Source organism: Hyaena hyaena, unplaced genomic scaffold (assembly GCF_003009895.1).
Source record: "Hyaena hyaena isolate Hyena2069 unplaced genomic scaffold, ASM300989v1 scaffold_2586, whole genome shotgun sequence".
NCBI classification, from domain to species: Eukaryota; Metazoa; Chordata; class Mammalia; order Carnivora; family Hyaenidae; genus Hyaena; species Hyaena hyaena.
Genome location: NW_024083225.1, coordinates 4,893 through 20,979, shown reverse-complemented (window position 1 = coordinate 20,979; position 16,087 = coordinate 4,893). Strand labels below are relative to the sequence as shown.

The window sequence follows — 16,087 nt, the reverse complement described above, 5'->3', positions numbered from 1 at the left end:
GAGAGACTCTTGAATGCTGACAAAAACTGAGGACTGATGGATGTGGGGGGGGAGGAGGGATGGGCATGGAGGAGGGCACTTGTGGGGATGAGCACTAAGTGTTATGTGGAAACTAATTTGACAATAAACTATTTTCAAAAAAAAATCATGAAATCACAAAGGAAGACAGGAAGAAAGAATAATTGATCTATGAAACACCTGGAATACTGAAATGACAATAGTAAATCTGAACCTATCAAAAATTACTTTAAATGTAAATGGACTGATGAATAGATAAAAAATGAAATATTACTCAGCCTTAAAAAAGAAGGAAATCCTGCCATTTCCAACAGTATGGATGAACCTGAACAACATGGACAAGATGACAAGGGAACTAAACCAGACTCAGAAGGACAGTTGTAACATAATCTCACTTATAAGTGAAATCTAGAAAAATAAAGTCAAATTCAATAACAGAAGGTAGAATGTAGTTATCAAAGGGTGGGGAGGAGGGTAAAGGGCAGATGTTAATCAAATGGTACAAACTTTTCAATTATAAGATGAATAAGTTCTGGAGACTAAATATACTACATGGTGATCATACGTATTAATGCTGTATTATATACTTGAAATTGACTTAAAAAGTAGATATTACATGTTCTTACCACACACATGCACACACACATACATACACACAAAGTAACTCTGGGTGGTGATAGATATGTTAATTTATTTGTCATAATCACTTCAAAAAATATATAAAGTAAAACATCACCCTTAAATATGTACAGTTCTCATTGTAAAAATATATATCTAAATTTTTAAATGGTGAAAGACTGAATGTTTCCTCCTAACATCAGGACCAAGGCAAAAATGTTCACTCTCAACACTCTTATTTAACATTGTAGTAGAAATCCTAGTTAGTGCAGTAAGACAAAACAAAGAAATAAAAGGCATACAGATTGGAAAGATAAAAATAGGAATGTCCCTATTTCAGGTGACATATTGCCAATGTAGAAAAACTTGGGTAACTGTGTGACTCAGTTGGTTAAGCGTCCAACTTCAACTTAGGTCATGATCTTGCAGTTTATGGACCCAAACCCCCTGTTAGGCTCTGTGCTGGTAGATCAGAGATTGGAGCCTGCTTTGGATTCTGTGTTTCCTGTCTTTGCCCCTCCCTTGCTTGTGTGCTCTTTCACTCTCTCTCTCTCTCTTTCTCTCTCCCTCTCTCAAAAATAAACAACTATTAAAAAAGATTTTTTAAATCTTGAGTAATATAAAAAAGAACACTTCTGCATCTAATAAATGGGCCAAGCTACGTTGTAGGAAGCAAGATCAACACCCCAAAATCAACCACATTTCTATACAGTTAAAGGAATATGTCAAAACACTTAAAAATACAAAACAACTATAATCACTCAAAGAAGGTGAAATACTTTTAGATGTATATTTAATGAAACATGTATGTTTTTCTTGTTCTTAGAGTTACACACTGGTGAAAAGAATCAAAGAAACCCTAAATAAACACAAACTGCATTCATGCACTGAGAGACATGATTTTGTAAAGATAATAATTTTCTGCAAATTGATCTATAGGTTTAAATTAATTTTTATCAAAATCCCAGAAAAATTTTTGTGAACATAGGTAAGATGATTCTAAATTTGTATGGAAAGGCAAAAGAGTTAGAATACCTAAAACAATTCTAAAAAAATAATAAAACTTAGGGTGACTGGCTGGCTCAGTTAGTGGAGTATGCATTTCTTGATCTCAAAGTTGTGTTTGTGTCCCACGTTAGATGTAGAAATTGCTTAAAAATACAATCTTTGGGGCTCCTGGGTGGCTCAGTCGGTTGGGCGTCTGGCTTTGGCTCAGGTCTTGCAGTTCGTGGCTTCGAGCCCCACATCAGGCTCTGTGTGGACAGCTCAGAGCCTGGAGCCTGCTTTGCATTCTGTGTCTCCCTCTCTGTCTGCCTCTCCCCCGCTCACACTCTGTCTCTCTCTCAACAATAAATAAAGAATAAAAAATTAAAAAAAATACAATCCTTAAAAAAACAAAAATAAAATGGGAGGAGTCACTGGACACAGTATTCAAGAGTACTATATGGCTACAAAATCAAGATAGCCTGGCACCAGTGGAGGGATGGTTACAGAGATCAATAGACAGAACAGAGAATGAGAAATGCACACACACATAGACCCAACTGATTTTTGATGATTTAATAATAATTAATTAAAAAGTAATTCAATGGAGGAACTATAGTCTTTTCTCAAATGGTGCTGGAGCAAATAGACATCGATAAGTCAAAAAAAAAATGGGGGAGGGCTTTGACGTAAACTGTACATCTTATAACTAACACCAAAAAGTCAAACCAAAATGGATAATAGACTTAAATATAAAACATAAAACTACATAATATTTACATTATATATGTAAAACATAAAACTATGTAAAACTATACACATAAATGTAAAACATAAATACTTGGAGAAAATCCTTGGGGCTTAGGGCTGGCTGAAGAGTTTTCAAACATGATGCCAAAGTCACAACCCATAAAAGGAAAATAAAGGATGAATTGACTTCATCAAAATAAAAACATATTTGCTCTGCTGAAGACCCTGATACAACAAAAAGACAAGCTACACACTGTGCCTACAAAAGAATAGTAAGAGGGAGAATTTTGGTGATGAAACAGCTCTGTAACGTGATTGTGGTGGTGGATACACTAATCTACATGTAAGATAAATGTTCAGACAGCAACACACACACACACACACACACACACACACACACACACACGGGTAAACATAAAACTGCTGAAATCTGAATAAGTTCTGTGGCCAGAACCAATGGCAATTTGTGGTTGGAAACTACTGTAATTCTGCAGGATATTACCTCAGGGGAAAGAGTTTGAAGGTTACATGACATAGGATATCCTGTGACAACTTCCAGTGAATCTATAATTATTTTAATATGAAGATTTTATAAATAAATAAGTGCACTAAAAATAAACTGTTACCTACCCTCCGGTTTGTGAAGACAGAATAACATTCTTTCACTAGTACTGTTTTGATCATGTCCGGATCTGTGATAGCCAACACCGGCTGTCGCCCATCATAAAACCTGCATAAGGGAAATAGCTGATTATTTAACATGCCTGTTTCTGCAGTGGCAGACACTCCTGGAAGTCCAGACTTTTATCCTGATGTTACCTAATCCATTCTTTGACATCATGATTAGAAACAACATGAGAACATTTGTGATGTGTTTATGGGTATTTCCCCTACCGTTCTCCATAATTCTCTGTACATTTAGAATATTTCAATATTTTTTATGTATTTTAGACATTTTAAATAATTGTTATATTTATCAAAAAAAAGTTAGGTTAGTAAATAACTGAAGGCAAGTAAATTATCTAAGAAAAAAAAGATAATGAGGGAGAGTTCACCCACTCAGACATGAAGAATTATAATTTTAAAAATATCAAACACATGAAAGGTATATGATAGAAATTAGATGAAAATTTTAGATACACTGATCACAGATATGTAAGATGTATCTGCAGATGAAAAAGTCTTAGAATGTTCAAAAAGTTATGGTAGGGTTATGAATCACTTCTTTGCCCTTCTTTGCAAATTTCTAAAATTTGCTTACTCATTTATAACATTTTATTTAGTTTTAAATATAATTTACTGTCAAGTTGGCTTCTATACAACACCCAGTGCTCATCCCAACAAGTGTCCTCCTCAATGTCCATCTCCCATTTTCCCCTCTCCCCCAACCTCCGGCGGAGGCTGAGAACAAACAACCCTCAGTTTGTTCTCTGTATTTAAGAGTCTCTTATGGCTTGCTTCCCTCCCTCTCTGTAACTTTTTTCCCCTTTCCTTCCCCCATGGTCCTCTGTTAAGTTTCTCAAGATCCACATATGTGTGAAAACATATGATATCTGTCTTTCTCTAACTTATTTCACTTAGCCTAATATTTTCCAGTTCCATCCATGTTGCTCTGAATGGTAGGATTTCATTCTTTCTCATTGCCAAGTAGTATTTCATTGTATATATAAACCACATCTTCTTTATCCATTCATCAGATGATGGACATTTAGGCCCTTTCCATAATTTGGTTATTGTTGAAAGTGCTGCTAAAAACATTGGGGTACATGTGCCCCCATGCATTGGCACTCCTTCATCCCTTGGATAAATTCCTGACAGTGGTACTGTTGAGTCATAGGGTAGTTTTATTTTTTGTTTTTTTTTTTTAAATAGTTTATTGTCTTTTCTCCCCCTTGAATGCAGACAGACTTCTTTTTATTTACTCTTCTTAGTTTTGGTACAAATATTTAGTTACAAATATTCATTAAAAATTTAACCATTAGTTACTTTATTTTTTTTCCTTTTTTAAGTTTATTGTCAAGATGGTTTCCATATAACACCCAGTGCTCATCCCCACAAGTGCCCTCCTCCATGCCCATTACCCCCTTCCCCTCCCCTTCACCCCCATCAGCCCTCAGTTTGTTCTTGGCATTCAAGAGTCTCTAATGGTTTGCCTCCCTCCCTCTCCCCCACTATTTTTCCCCTTCTTCTCCCCCATGGTCCTCCATTAAGTTCCTCATAATCCTCCTATACGTGCAAACATATGGTATTTGTCCTTCTCAGCCTGACTTATTTCACTCAGCATAACACCCTCAAGGTCCATCCACGTTGCTACACATGACCAGATTTCATTCTTTCTCATCAAGAAGATGTGGTTTATCTATATAATGGAATACTACATGGCAATGAGAAAGAATGGCCTGATCTTTCAATATGCCCCTTATTGGGAATCGGCCACTGGCATGAGGTTTACTTGAAGCTTAATTACACCGTCTCTGGCATTTTGTTTTCCATTATCAATCATTTCCATTTGCCAGATCAAAATAGATTTACTATAAGTTCCTTATTCTTTCTTTGATATCACAGAGGAATTTCAAATGGTTTTGTGATCACATATAAAAATGAGTGAGAATCACTGAACTAACTGCTCCCCATGTCCGAAAAGTATAACTCAGAAAGTGTCAGTGGGAGTCTAGTATATTTAGCGTTTAAGCAGTGATAATTTAAGCAGTGATAATTAAGTTACTGAGGTGGCACTTAGATCAGCTCTCCCATCAGCTTGATCATATTTCATGGATGATTTCCCTCATCTTATCATGTTTGTTAAAAAACACCAAGATAGACTAGGGACAGTGGTTTGAAGTTACCCTTTACTTTTATGATCTCACACGGCCCTAATACTTCTACTACCAGTTAAATTCAGATTGTCGCACCCCACCCCAGATCCTTCAGATTCTGTGTTGCTGGAGGAAGGAAACCAAGAATCTGCATTTTTAACAAGCCCTCCCAGGTGGTCCTTATTCACAGTCAAGCATGAGAACCATTTACTAAATGCAGAACTGGAGCCCACGATGTAAGACGGACTCCAGCCAGAGCTGACCAGTACTGAATGTAGGAAGGAAAGGACACTGGAGATGAACCAGTGGCAATCCAGAGATCTGTGTTCTTTCTATTCCATCGTGTTGCTTATGGGCCACACCAACTCAGCAGAGCCTTATGGATTCTGAGGACATGACCTGAGAAGATCAACAAGTGTAGAGAAATACAACACCTACTGTGGGCAGCCCAACACCACACTATACCTCTCACACTGTTTCAGCAAACCTCTAGCCAATCTCAGTGGGAGCATCCACTGCAAGCAGCCAAGGCCATACTACAAAATGCCAAGTCCATCATCAGCCCACCAGGGAAACACTGTGGTTTAGAAATTTCCCACATATCTTCCAGTCCATAGAATGGAAGAATGAAATACTTGATTATACTTTTGTTGAAAAGTCTTTGGCTCAGTATTAAAACACTGAATAAAACAACTGCACCCTTGCAGACAAAGTAAGAAAAAGCTGAGTAGAAATGGTTTTCCATTCTGTTTATACAGCCTTTCTCTTCCTCCTCTTTTTAGGTTTTAAGCTTTTTCTTTATTTTCAATACATAAACCATCATATGGTTCAAAAATTAAATCACACAGCATGATTTCATTCTTTCTCATTGCCAAGTAGTATTCCATTATATATATAAACCACATCTTCTTGATCCATTCATTGGTTTGTGGACATTTAGGCTCTTTCCATGATTAGGCTATTATTGAAAGTGCTGCTATAAACATTGGGGTACATGTTCCCCTATCATTAGCACTTCTGTATCCCTTGGGTAAATTCCTAGTAGTGCCATTGCTGGGTCACATGCCATTTGTAGCAATGTGGAAGGAATTGGAAGGTATTATGCTAAGTGAAATAAGTCAGTCAGAGAAACACAGATATCATATGTTTTCATACATATGTGGATCTTGAGAAACTTAACAGAAGACCATGGCGGAAGGGAAGGGGAAAAAATAGTTACAGAGAGGGAGGGAGGCAAACCATAAGATACTCTTAAATACAGAGAACAAACTGAGGGTGGATGGGAGGTGGGGGAGAGGAAGAGGGAAAATACATGATAGGCACTGAGAGGGGCACTTTTTGGGCTGAGCACTGGGTGTTTTATGGAAGCCAATTTGACAATAAACTATATTTTAAAAAAAGATACATGGCACATATCTCATTGTCTTCCCCCAATGAGTAATCACCTCTATTGGTTCCTTGGTTGTCTTCTTCCAGAACTTACTCCCCTGTTTGTCTCCCTACCCTGCACTGCACACACAGTGCTCTCTGTTCATCCAGGAACTACTCTTTCACTCATCTTTCATGCTGGTAAGCTGAGAACTTCCTCAGGCTTTTGTTTAGCTGACTTCTCACTGGATCTGCAAAGTTTTTTCATAAGACTTTATTTTTTTCTAGAGCAGTTTTAGGTTCACAGTAAAACAGGACTGATGGATGTGGGGAGGAGGGGAAGAGGGGTGATGGTCATGGAGGAGGGCACTAGTGGGGATGAGCACTGGGTGTTATATGGAAACCAATTTGACAATAAACTATTAAAAATAAATAAATAAAAACTTGGTGGAAACTTCAAAAGAAATAGAATAGAATAGGAGTTATCCACATTAGGGAAAAAAACTGAGAAGAAGATACAGATTTTTCATATACCCACCCCAGCCTAACATACACAACCAGTATCTACACCCCCCATCACAGTGGTTATAATGTGTTACAATTGATGAACCTACACTGACAGGACATTATCACCCTAAGTTCATAGTTTACATTGGGGTTCACTCTTGATGTACTTTCTATGAGTTTGGATGCATTTATACTGACATGTCCAGTTCTTCTTTTAGCGGCAAAATTAACCCAAAGTATAAAATTTAATGTAAAGATTTAATCTAAAATGTAAATAAAGGATACCCTACAGTTCTCTAGGCCTGATTCACATTGGACCCACACATTTGGTGACACATGGGATCCCGGGAGAGAAAGAATCAAGAAGCTTTAACATAGTGGGCTTCATCCCAATGGGAATTCAAATGAGACTGTCCACACTGCACGGGCCTGATCATAACAAGCCTGTCCACTGGGAGTTTCCAGAATACTCACCCCCATATTCTTCCATACTTTCTAAAACATTTCTCATCAAAATCACAAAATCCCTGGAAGAAGAAACAAAACATATTACTAACCTAAATATACTGAGCCCTACCTCTAATGGGGGGTGGTGGTGGTGGGGTATAATGACTCAGAGCATAAAATATGGCATTCTACCACTAATTGGCAGGTAGAGGGAAGCTCTTATTCAGGCATATTACAGGAGAACAGAGAAAACAGGACATATTTGTAACAGAATTTCAAGTCCTTCTTGAGTTTTCCACAAGTACTGTAGAGACTAAACATCTTAGCCCATCTATGAAAACCCTGTAACCTCTGTCTTTCTGACATGTTTGACTTGTGCATAGGTTGTCTCTAAATCTCATAACCATCTGAATTATTGCCTTCAGGGCCACTTGAGAAAATGGAAACTGAGGGAAAGCCAGTGTGGCCCACAGTTACCACCTGTTCATAGATCTCATGAGCCCTACTAGATTTCCAGTGGACATAGGAAATTAAGACACCAGTGACTTCTTTTAGTCTAGCAGATTTACAAGAGCTTAAGGCATCCTCCTCCTCCTCCTCCTCCTCCTTCTTCTTCTTCTTCTTCTTCTTCTTCTTCTTCTTCTTCTTCTTCTTCTTCTTCTTCTTCTTCTTTTAAAGTAGGCTTCATGCCCAACATGGAGTCCAACATGGGACTTGAAATCACGACCCTGAAATCAACACCTGAGCTAAGATCATGATTTGGGTGCTTAACCAACTGAGCCATCCAGGCACCCCACACATGTTTCTTGATGAGAAAGTGAGAGACGAATGAATAACAAAGTGGACTTGCCTTCCAGTCATTTACCTCAATACGGATGAGAGAGGATGGTACCACCACTCCACAAAGGACAGTGCAAATTAAACACTTGTTCTGAGTTTTCACTTACGTCACTTCCAAAACAACAACAACAACAACAACAACAACAACAAAATATCCTGTGGCTAATTTCAGCCGTGATTTTGATGTTTTAACTACGTAAAAGGGGGCCCAGAAATGTGGGTCTTGGGGTGCATCCACTAAGGAATAGATCTGTGAAAAGTGGAAATTATTGCTTTTTTCAGAAGGAAAAGTCCAGGAGGTCGTAGGTGGTTATTAGGCACTGAGGCCTCAGGAGGGAGACCTGGGGGCTGAGAAACAAGCCGCAAGTCTGTGGGAAAGGAACTCCAGGGCAGAGAGCCACCTGTACTAGAGACTCTGCTTGCTGGCTTTCTGATATTGGGCTCCTAACCTTCTGTCCATGGGCTGGGCCTGAGGTGAAGGATCAGAGCTGGATTAGCCACAACAACTCCACCAACATTCCATCTGTGTGTCTGCTAGTATATTCCATTTAGTTTCATTAAATATTTTTTAGTTTTGTCAAAGTATCTCTTTTCTAGTGATTTTGTATGAGCAATTTTAAGTTTGTGTGAAAAACAACACACACACACACACACACACACACAACTTGTTTAGAGTTTAAAATCTGAAGCAATAGAAAAGCACCATCTTGCTTCAGTTACACTCCTTCCTGCTCAACTCACACATAGGGTGTCTCCTTTGAAGGCAGAGAATTAAAGCAGAGCCCTGGTTCAACCAATCAAATGCCAAAAGATGTCATAGGTGACAACGGGTGAGTTAGAGCCCTGGAAATAACTGTAGGGGGTTGGACAATTCTTAGGAAAATCCAATTATGTGCAAATTCCTCAAAAGTGAATCTGGGACTGCTCATTAGCCAAAGCTCCAGAACCATCCGGGAAAGCAAAAAGGCTACTCAGAGCACATACTATGGACAGGAAAGTCTTACTCTAGCATACAGAACTTAATGAGCCATTACCAGGGTCACCTCTGATGCTTTTCAGCTAATATCAAGTATGATTATGCCCTCCTGAGAATCTGCACCTACCAGAAAGAAAAACCTCTTCATGATGCTCACAACCTGGAAGAGCAAGTCTTGTGGTGAATCAGCCAGAGGGCTGGGCTGCCAGCTGACAGAAAACCCGAGACTCCTAACAGAAGTAATAGAGCCCTGGGCTATACCTGGCCATGTGCTGGGTGGGTCCTATGTCACAATTTCAGGAAAGCCTGAAACCCAAGCATTTTTACTATGGAACTAAGGTAAGATTTGCAATTATAAGAAGCAATAGAGGAAGCTCAGACAACACTCACCTTACGATAGGCCAGAGTAGTTCCCCAAAAAGGCAGTGGTGTTGGCCCAGGAATTCCCAGTTTCTTAAAAAGTCCATGTGTATAGGTCCCATATCTTTAAAGTGAAAGAAAAAGCCTGGTCACAGAGATGGTAGAAGAGGTGGTGGGGCTGGCCAGTCACTGACGCAGAACTGGAAGAGGCAAGTGGGAAAGGTAACATATATCCAATAAATAATAACATCAATTCCAACAGCAAGATTTACATTTACTAGGGGCGCCTGGGTGGCTCAGTCGGTTGGGCGGCCGGTTTTGGCTCAGGTCATGATCTTCATGGTTTGTGGTTTCAAGCCCCGGATCAGGCTCTTTGCTGACAGCTAGCTCAGAGCCTGGAGGCTGTTCCAGATTCTGTGTCTCCCTCTCTCTCTGACCCTCCCCTTCTCACACTGTCTCTCTCTCTCAGAAATATAAAAAAAAAAAGAAGAAGAATTACATTTACTCATCATCTCCTCCCCTCCCTCCTCTGTGAGACCCACAAAAAGTAGTGACACATAGTAAAGAGTAGCTGAAAACTTGATGATCTCAATCTTAGAGTGAAGACTTGGTAAATATTTCCACATTGAGAGGTCCTGAAAAATTCAGGGTGGAATTCTTACAGGAAATTCACTGATGCCTATTTAGTAAATGACTCTCCCATGACTTTGTTGATTGTCACTCTAGGGAGAAAGAGGAGAAATTGTTTTTCTGCTCCAATGATGAGATTTAACTTAAGTGCACTCACTCAGTAAGAGAGGGTTATTGAGAGCCTACCATGAAAATGTCCCTGCCAGTTTACTCAGAGACATTTCTACATTTCCTTCTTTTAGGCTTTGTAATGATTCTGGATCTGGTCCGTCTTAAATCTATCTTTGTAGAAGCCTTGAGCAACCACAGTGTTCTTATTTCTGTACAATGAAAACTGTGTCCAAGGCTCCACTGACCTCATATAATATGACATGTTTTCAGTTCCACCCAAGTCTCTGCTGTCAAGCAATCTGGTTCTCTTGAGCTCCAGAAAAGGGGGACTGACCCATATGCCCCCTGAATGATACCATATAAAAGAATCAGAAAGTAAACAATCCATTCTCAGACCATTCTTCCCTGTGGCCTCATGTCCTCCAACCTGTGATGTTCACCTGCTCAGTAAACTGCAAGACCCACTCAATTTTTTAAAGATAGTCACTTAGTTTACTAACTCTGTACATCAACTATCTCAAAAACTCATTATGGATGGTGCTCCCTATGGCAGGCCTGCCTACTATCCATCTTTCATGAGTTGCCTATGGAATCCCACAACTCAGGGGTTCTGGATCCTTGCCAGCCTTCCACTTAGGTGTTGTAGAGAGACGGCAGAGCAGAGGAAGGAGAGAGGCTGAGGGAAGAGGCTGCCACCACCATTTTAACCATGAACTTGCCAGGCCTATAAGGTTAACCTCATAGACGCAAATTAGGAAAGTATGGTGGAAAGGATGCTAGGTAGAAATGCTTCAACATACCTTACAGGTAGTTTCAGCTAACTTAAGCACACACTGACTACCAAAATTTACACGGGAAAATATTAAAAAAAAAATCTCCCAACTGGGGCGCCTGGGTGGCTTAGTCGATTAAGCGTCCGACTTTCACTTGGGTCATGATCTCGCGGTTCGTGGGTTTGAGCCCAGCGTCGGGCTCTGTGCTGACTGCCAGCTCAGAGCCTGGAGCCTGTTTCAGTCTGTGACTCCCTCTCTCTCTGACCCTCCCCTGCTCACGCTGTCTCTCTCTCTCTCCTAGAAATAAATAAAACATTAAAAAAAATAAGTCAGGCAGAGAAGGACAAATACCATATGTTTGCACGTATAGGAGGATTAGGAGGAACTTGACGGAGGAACAAGGGGGAGAAGAAGGGCGGAAATGGTGGGGGAAAGGGAGAGANAAATAAGTCAGGCAGAGAAGGACAAATACCATATGTTTGCACGTATAGGAGGATTAGGAGGAACTTGACGGAGGAACAAGGGGGAGAAGAAGGGCGGAAATGGTGGGGGAAAGGGAGAGAGGCAAACCATGAGAGACTCTTGAATGCTGACAAAAACTGAGGACTGATGGATGTGGGGGGGAGGGGGGGATGGGCATGAAGGAGGGCACTTTGGGGATGAGCACTGAGTGTTATGTAGAAACTAATTTGACAATAAACTATTTGTAAAAAAAATAAATAAATAAAAATAAAAATAAAAAAAAAATAAAAATGAAAAAAAAAAAAATCTCCCAACAAATAAGAGCCCTGGGCCAGATGGCTTCCCTGGGGAATTCTACCAGACGTTTAAAACAGAGTTAATACCCATTCCTCTCAAGCTATTCCAAAAAATAGAAATCAAAGGAAAACTTCTAGACTCATTCTATGAAGCCAGCATCACTTGGATTCCTAAACAAGACAGAGACCTAGCAAAAATTAGAACTAGAGGCCAATATCCTTAATGAATACAGATGCAAAAATCCTCAACAAGATAGTTTCAAATTGAATTCAACATCACATAAAAAGAATTATCCACCAAGATCACGTGGGATTCATCCTTGGGTTACATGGCCGGTTCAATATTCAAAAAACAATCAATGTGATACATCACATCAACAAAAGAAAAGATAAAAACCATATGATCCTCTCGATAGATGCAGAAAAAAATATTTGACAAAACATAGCATCCCTTCTTAATAAAGACCCTCGAGAAAGTCGGGATAGAAGGAACTTACTTAAACATCATAAAAGCCATCTATAAGAAGCCCTCAGCCAACATCATCCTCAACAGGGAAAAACTGAGAGCTTTCCCCCTGAGATTAGGAACATGACAGGGATGTCCACTCTCATCACTGTTGTTTAACATAGTGCTGGAAGTCCTAATATCCAGCCATTAGACAACAAAAGAAAATCAAAGGTATCATAATTGGCAAACAAGAAGTCAAACTTTCACTTTTTGCAGATGGCATGATACTCTACATAGAAAACCCGACAGACTCCACCAGAAGCCTACTAGAGCCGATCCATGAATTCAGCAAAGTTGCAGGGTACGAAATCAACGTACAGAAATCAGTTGCATTTTGATACATCAATAATGAAGCAACAGAAAGAGAAATCAAGAAACTGATCCCATTCACAATTGCACAAAAAACCATAAAATATCTAGGAATAAACCTAACCGAAGGTATAAGAGATCTGTATGATGAAAACTATGGAAAACTTATGAAGGAAATTGAAGAAGACACAAAGAAATGGAAAAACATTTCATGCTCATGGGTTGGAAGAAAATATAGTTAAAATGTCATTACTACCCAAAGCAATCTACACATTCAATGCAATCCCAATCAAAATTGCACCAGCATTCTTCTCAAAACTAAAACAAACTATCCTCAAATTTGTATGGAACCACAAAAGACCCCGAATAGCTAAAGTAATATTGAAGAAGAAAACCAAAACTGGAGGCATCACCATCCCAGACTTTAGCCTCTACTACAAGCTATAATGCACAAAATGGACTTACTACACTAGTAATAAGTATGGTACTGGCACAAAAACAGACACATAAACCAAAGGAATAAAATAGAGAACTCAGAATTGGACTCACAAATGTATGGCCAATTAATCTTTGAGAAAGCGGGAAAGAGTATCCAATGGAAAAAAGACAACCTCTTTAACAGATGGTGCTGGGAGAACTGGACAGCAACATCCAGAATAATGAAACTGGATCACTGTCTCACAGCATACACACAAATAAACTCAAAATGGATAAAGGACCTGGATGTGAGATGGGAAACCATCAAAACCTTAGAGAAGGAAGCAGGAAACAACCTCCTTGACCTCCACCGCACCAATTCCTTACTTGACACATCCCCAAAAGTAAAAGAATCAAGAGGAAAAATGAACTATTGGGATCTCATCAAGATTAAAAGCCTCTTCACGGCAAAGGAAACAATCCATAACACTAATAGGCAACTGATGGAATGGGAAAAGATAGTTGCAAATGGCATATCAGATAAAGGGCTAGTATCCAAACTCCACACCTGAAAAACAAATAATCCAGTGAAGAAATGGGCAGAAGACATGGACAGACACTTCTCCAAAGAGGATATCCAGATGGTCAACAGATACATGAAATGATGCTCCACGTTCCTCATCATCAGGGCAATACGAATCAAAACCACACTGAGATACCACCTCATGCCAGTCAGAGTGGCTAAAATGAACAAATCAGAGGACTCTAGATGCTGGCAAGGATGTGGAGAAACGGGCACCCTCCTACACTGTTGGTGGGAATGTAAACTGGTGCAGCCCCTCTGGAAAACAGTGTGGAGGTTCCTCAAAAAATTAGTAGAACTCCCCTATGACCCAGCAATAGCACTGCTAGGAATTTACCCAAGGGGTACAGCAGTGCTGATTCATAGGAGCACATGTACCCCAGTGTTCATAGCAGCGCTCTCAGCAACAGCCAAAACATGGAAAGAGCCTAAGTGTCCATCAACTGACGAATGGATCAAGAAAACGTGGTTTATCTATACAATGGAATACTACGTGGCAATGAGAAAGAATGAAATCTGGCCATTTGTAGCAACTTGGATGGAACTTGCGGGTGTTATGCTGAGAGAACTAAGTCAGACAGAGAAAGACAGATGCCATATGCTTCCACTTATAGGAGGAGTAGGAGAAACATAACAGAGGACCATGCGGGAGAAGAAGGGGAGATATGGTTGGGTAGAGGGAGGGAAGCAAACCATGAAAGACACTTGAATACTGAGAACAAACTGAGGGCTAATGGAGGGGGGAGGAGTGGGTAAGAGGGTGTTGGGCATGGAGGAGGGCACTTGTGGGGATGAGCACTGGGTGCTATATGGAATCCAACTTGACAATAAACTATGAAAGAAAAAAATAAATAGAATGAAAATAACCTACATCAATTATATTTAAATGTCATCACCCAGAATATGCGTTGCCACAATACCCAACACTCTCAACCTTCCTTTCAGTAAATGAAAATGAGGCTTATATGTTTTATGTTCATATCCTTATGACTTCCTACTCTTAAAGAAAGTGAAACTGAGATAGAGGTCAAATGTGACATGGATGGGACCGTTCCTACCCATAGTTTGAAGCTAAGTCCTTTCCCAACCTGTTCCATGATGCCTGGAAACCCACCACTGAAAGGAATATTTCTGCTAATAATTTTGATTCCTCCTCCTGTACTGTAACATAGAGGGAAAAAACACATTTAAAATCCAAATTTGCTTTTGGGGGCTATGTCTTTGAAGCCTGCTGGCAGATTTCATATCGGTGGAGGAAAAAATCTCTATACTAATGCTAACCTTCCCAGAGACTAGAAGGAAAACATAAAATGAATAAAATTTCAAGATTTCTCCCAAGTCTCCTCAGCTCTAAAGACGCTCATTTATGGATAAGGAGTTCTGCATATTGCAAGGTGGGGGAATGGCCAGGAGAAAGGCACAGTAAAGAGGGAAGAGTCCAGTCTGAGGAGGAAGGTGAGGCACATCCAGTACCCTTGGAAGTCTGGGACCACCAGTGACTTGTGTACATGGTGGCCCGATTGTGGGAGGGAGAGGAGCAGGAGCCACCTGAGAGACAAAGGCCCAATCCTTTTACACACGTCCTGTAGCAGACAAGACCAGGAAGGTAAAGATAATGAGACCAGACCCAAGCTACTCCCTCTGCCTCCAGAAACTCCAGAACTTGGGATGGGGGTGAGGACTCCAGAGCACAGAGGCCTGTTGACCTTTATCTGCCTCTGGTGAATTTCGCTTGGTAGGTCTAGGTTACAACTGGTAGTGAAACAGAAGATCATCCTAGGAGTAAATAATGTCTCTCAGCCCTCCTAACTACAGAAATTGGAGTTGGGCTGTGGAAGTACTCCTTCTGCACATCTGGGTGAGGTCAATAATAACCCCTTATGTGTGTCTAGCTTATTTAAAGCACCCAACACTTCAGGAACTTCCCCTTTGTTAACTCTTGATCCATGGGACAGACAAGGAAAAGGGGGTAGATGTTGCTCATTAGCAACCCAAGCCCAAGGTTACAGAAGCAATGAGCCTGGACAGTTACTCACAGATAGAGGAGGACCAGGCTGGTAGCCAGGAGAAGCCAGGTTTCTGTGGAAAAGCTTGGAACCAGGTCCATGGCCACTTTCCCTCTGCCAACCTCTCTACTTTCTTTCAGCAGTGTGTGCTGTCCTTTGCAGAGCTTCTCTTCCCACCTGCAGAGGTTCAGTGAGGCTGGAATGTATACACTGAAGATGGGGCAGGGCTAGAGCTGCAGCCAGTAGAAGGGCTACCTGTGCTCCACCTGACGGTGCCTCCCTCCCCCAGCCATGAGCATTGGCAAAGT

General features: G+C 40.3%; 1 protein-coding gene across 1 annotated transcript; it reads right to left on the bottom strand.

Moving 5' to 3' along the window:
- Positions 1 to 2,633: 2,633 nt before the first annotated feature.
- On the bottom strand, positions 2,634 to 15,880 carry LOC120227619 (cytochrome P450 3A12-like; the record flags this gene model as incomplete). The annotated part of the gene is made up of 5 exons (XM_039225698.1): positions 15,810 to 15,880; positions 9,715 to 9,808; positions 7,536 to 7,588; positions 3,001 to 3,100; positions 2,634 to 2,707 (listed from the first exon to the last, which is right to left on the bottom strand). Coding segments are annotated over exons 1-5 (392 nt in total), but the record flags the coding sequence as incomplete, so codon positions are not given.
- Positions 15,881 to 16,087: the final 207 nt, after the last annotated feature.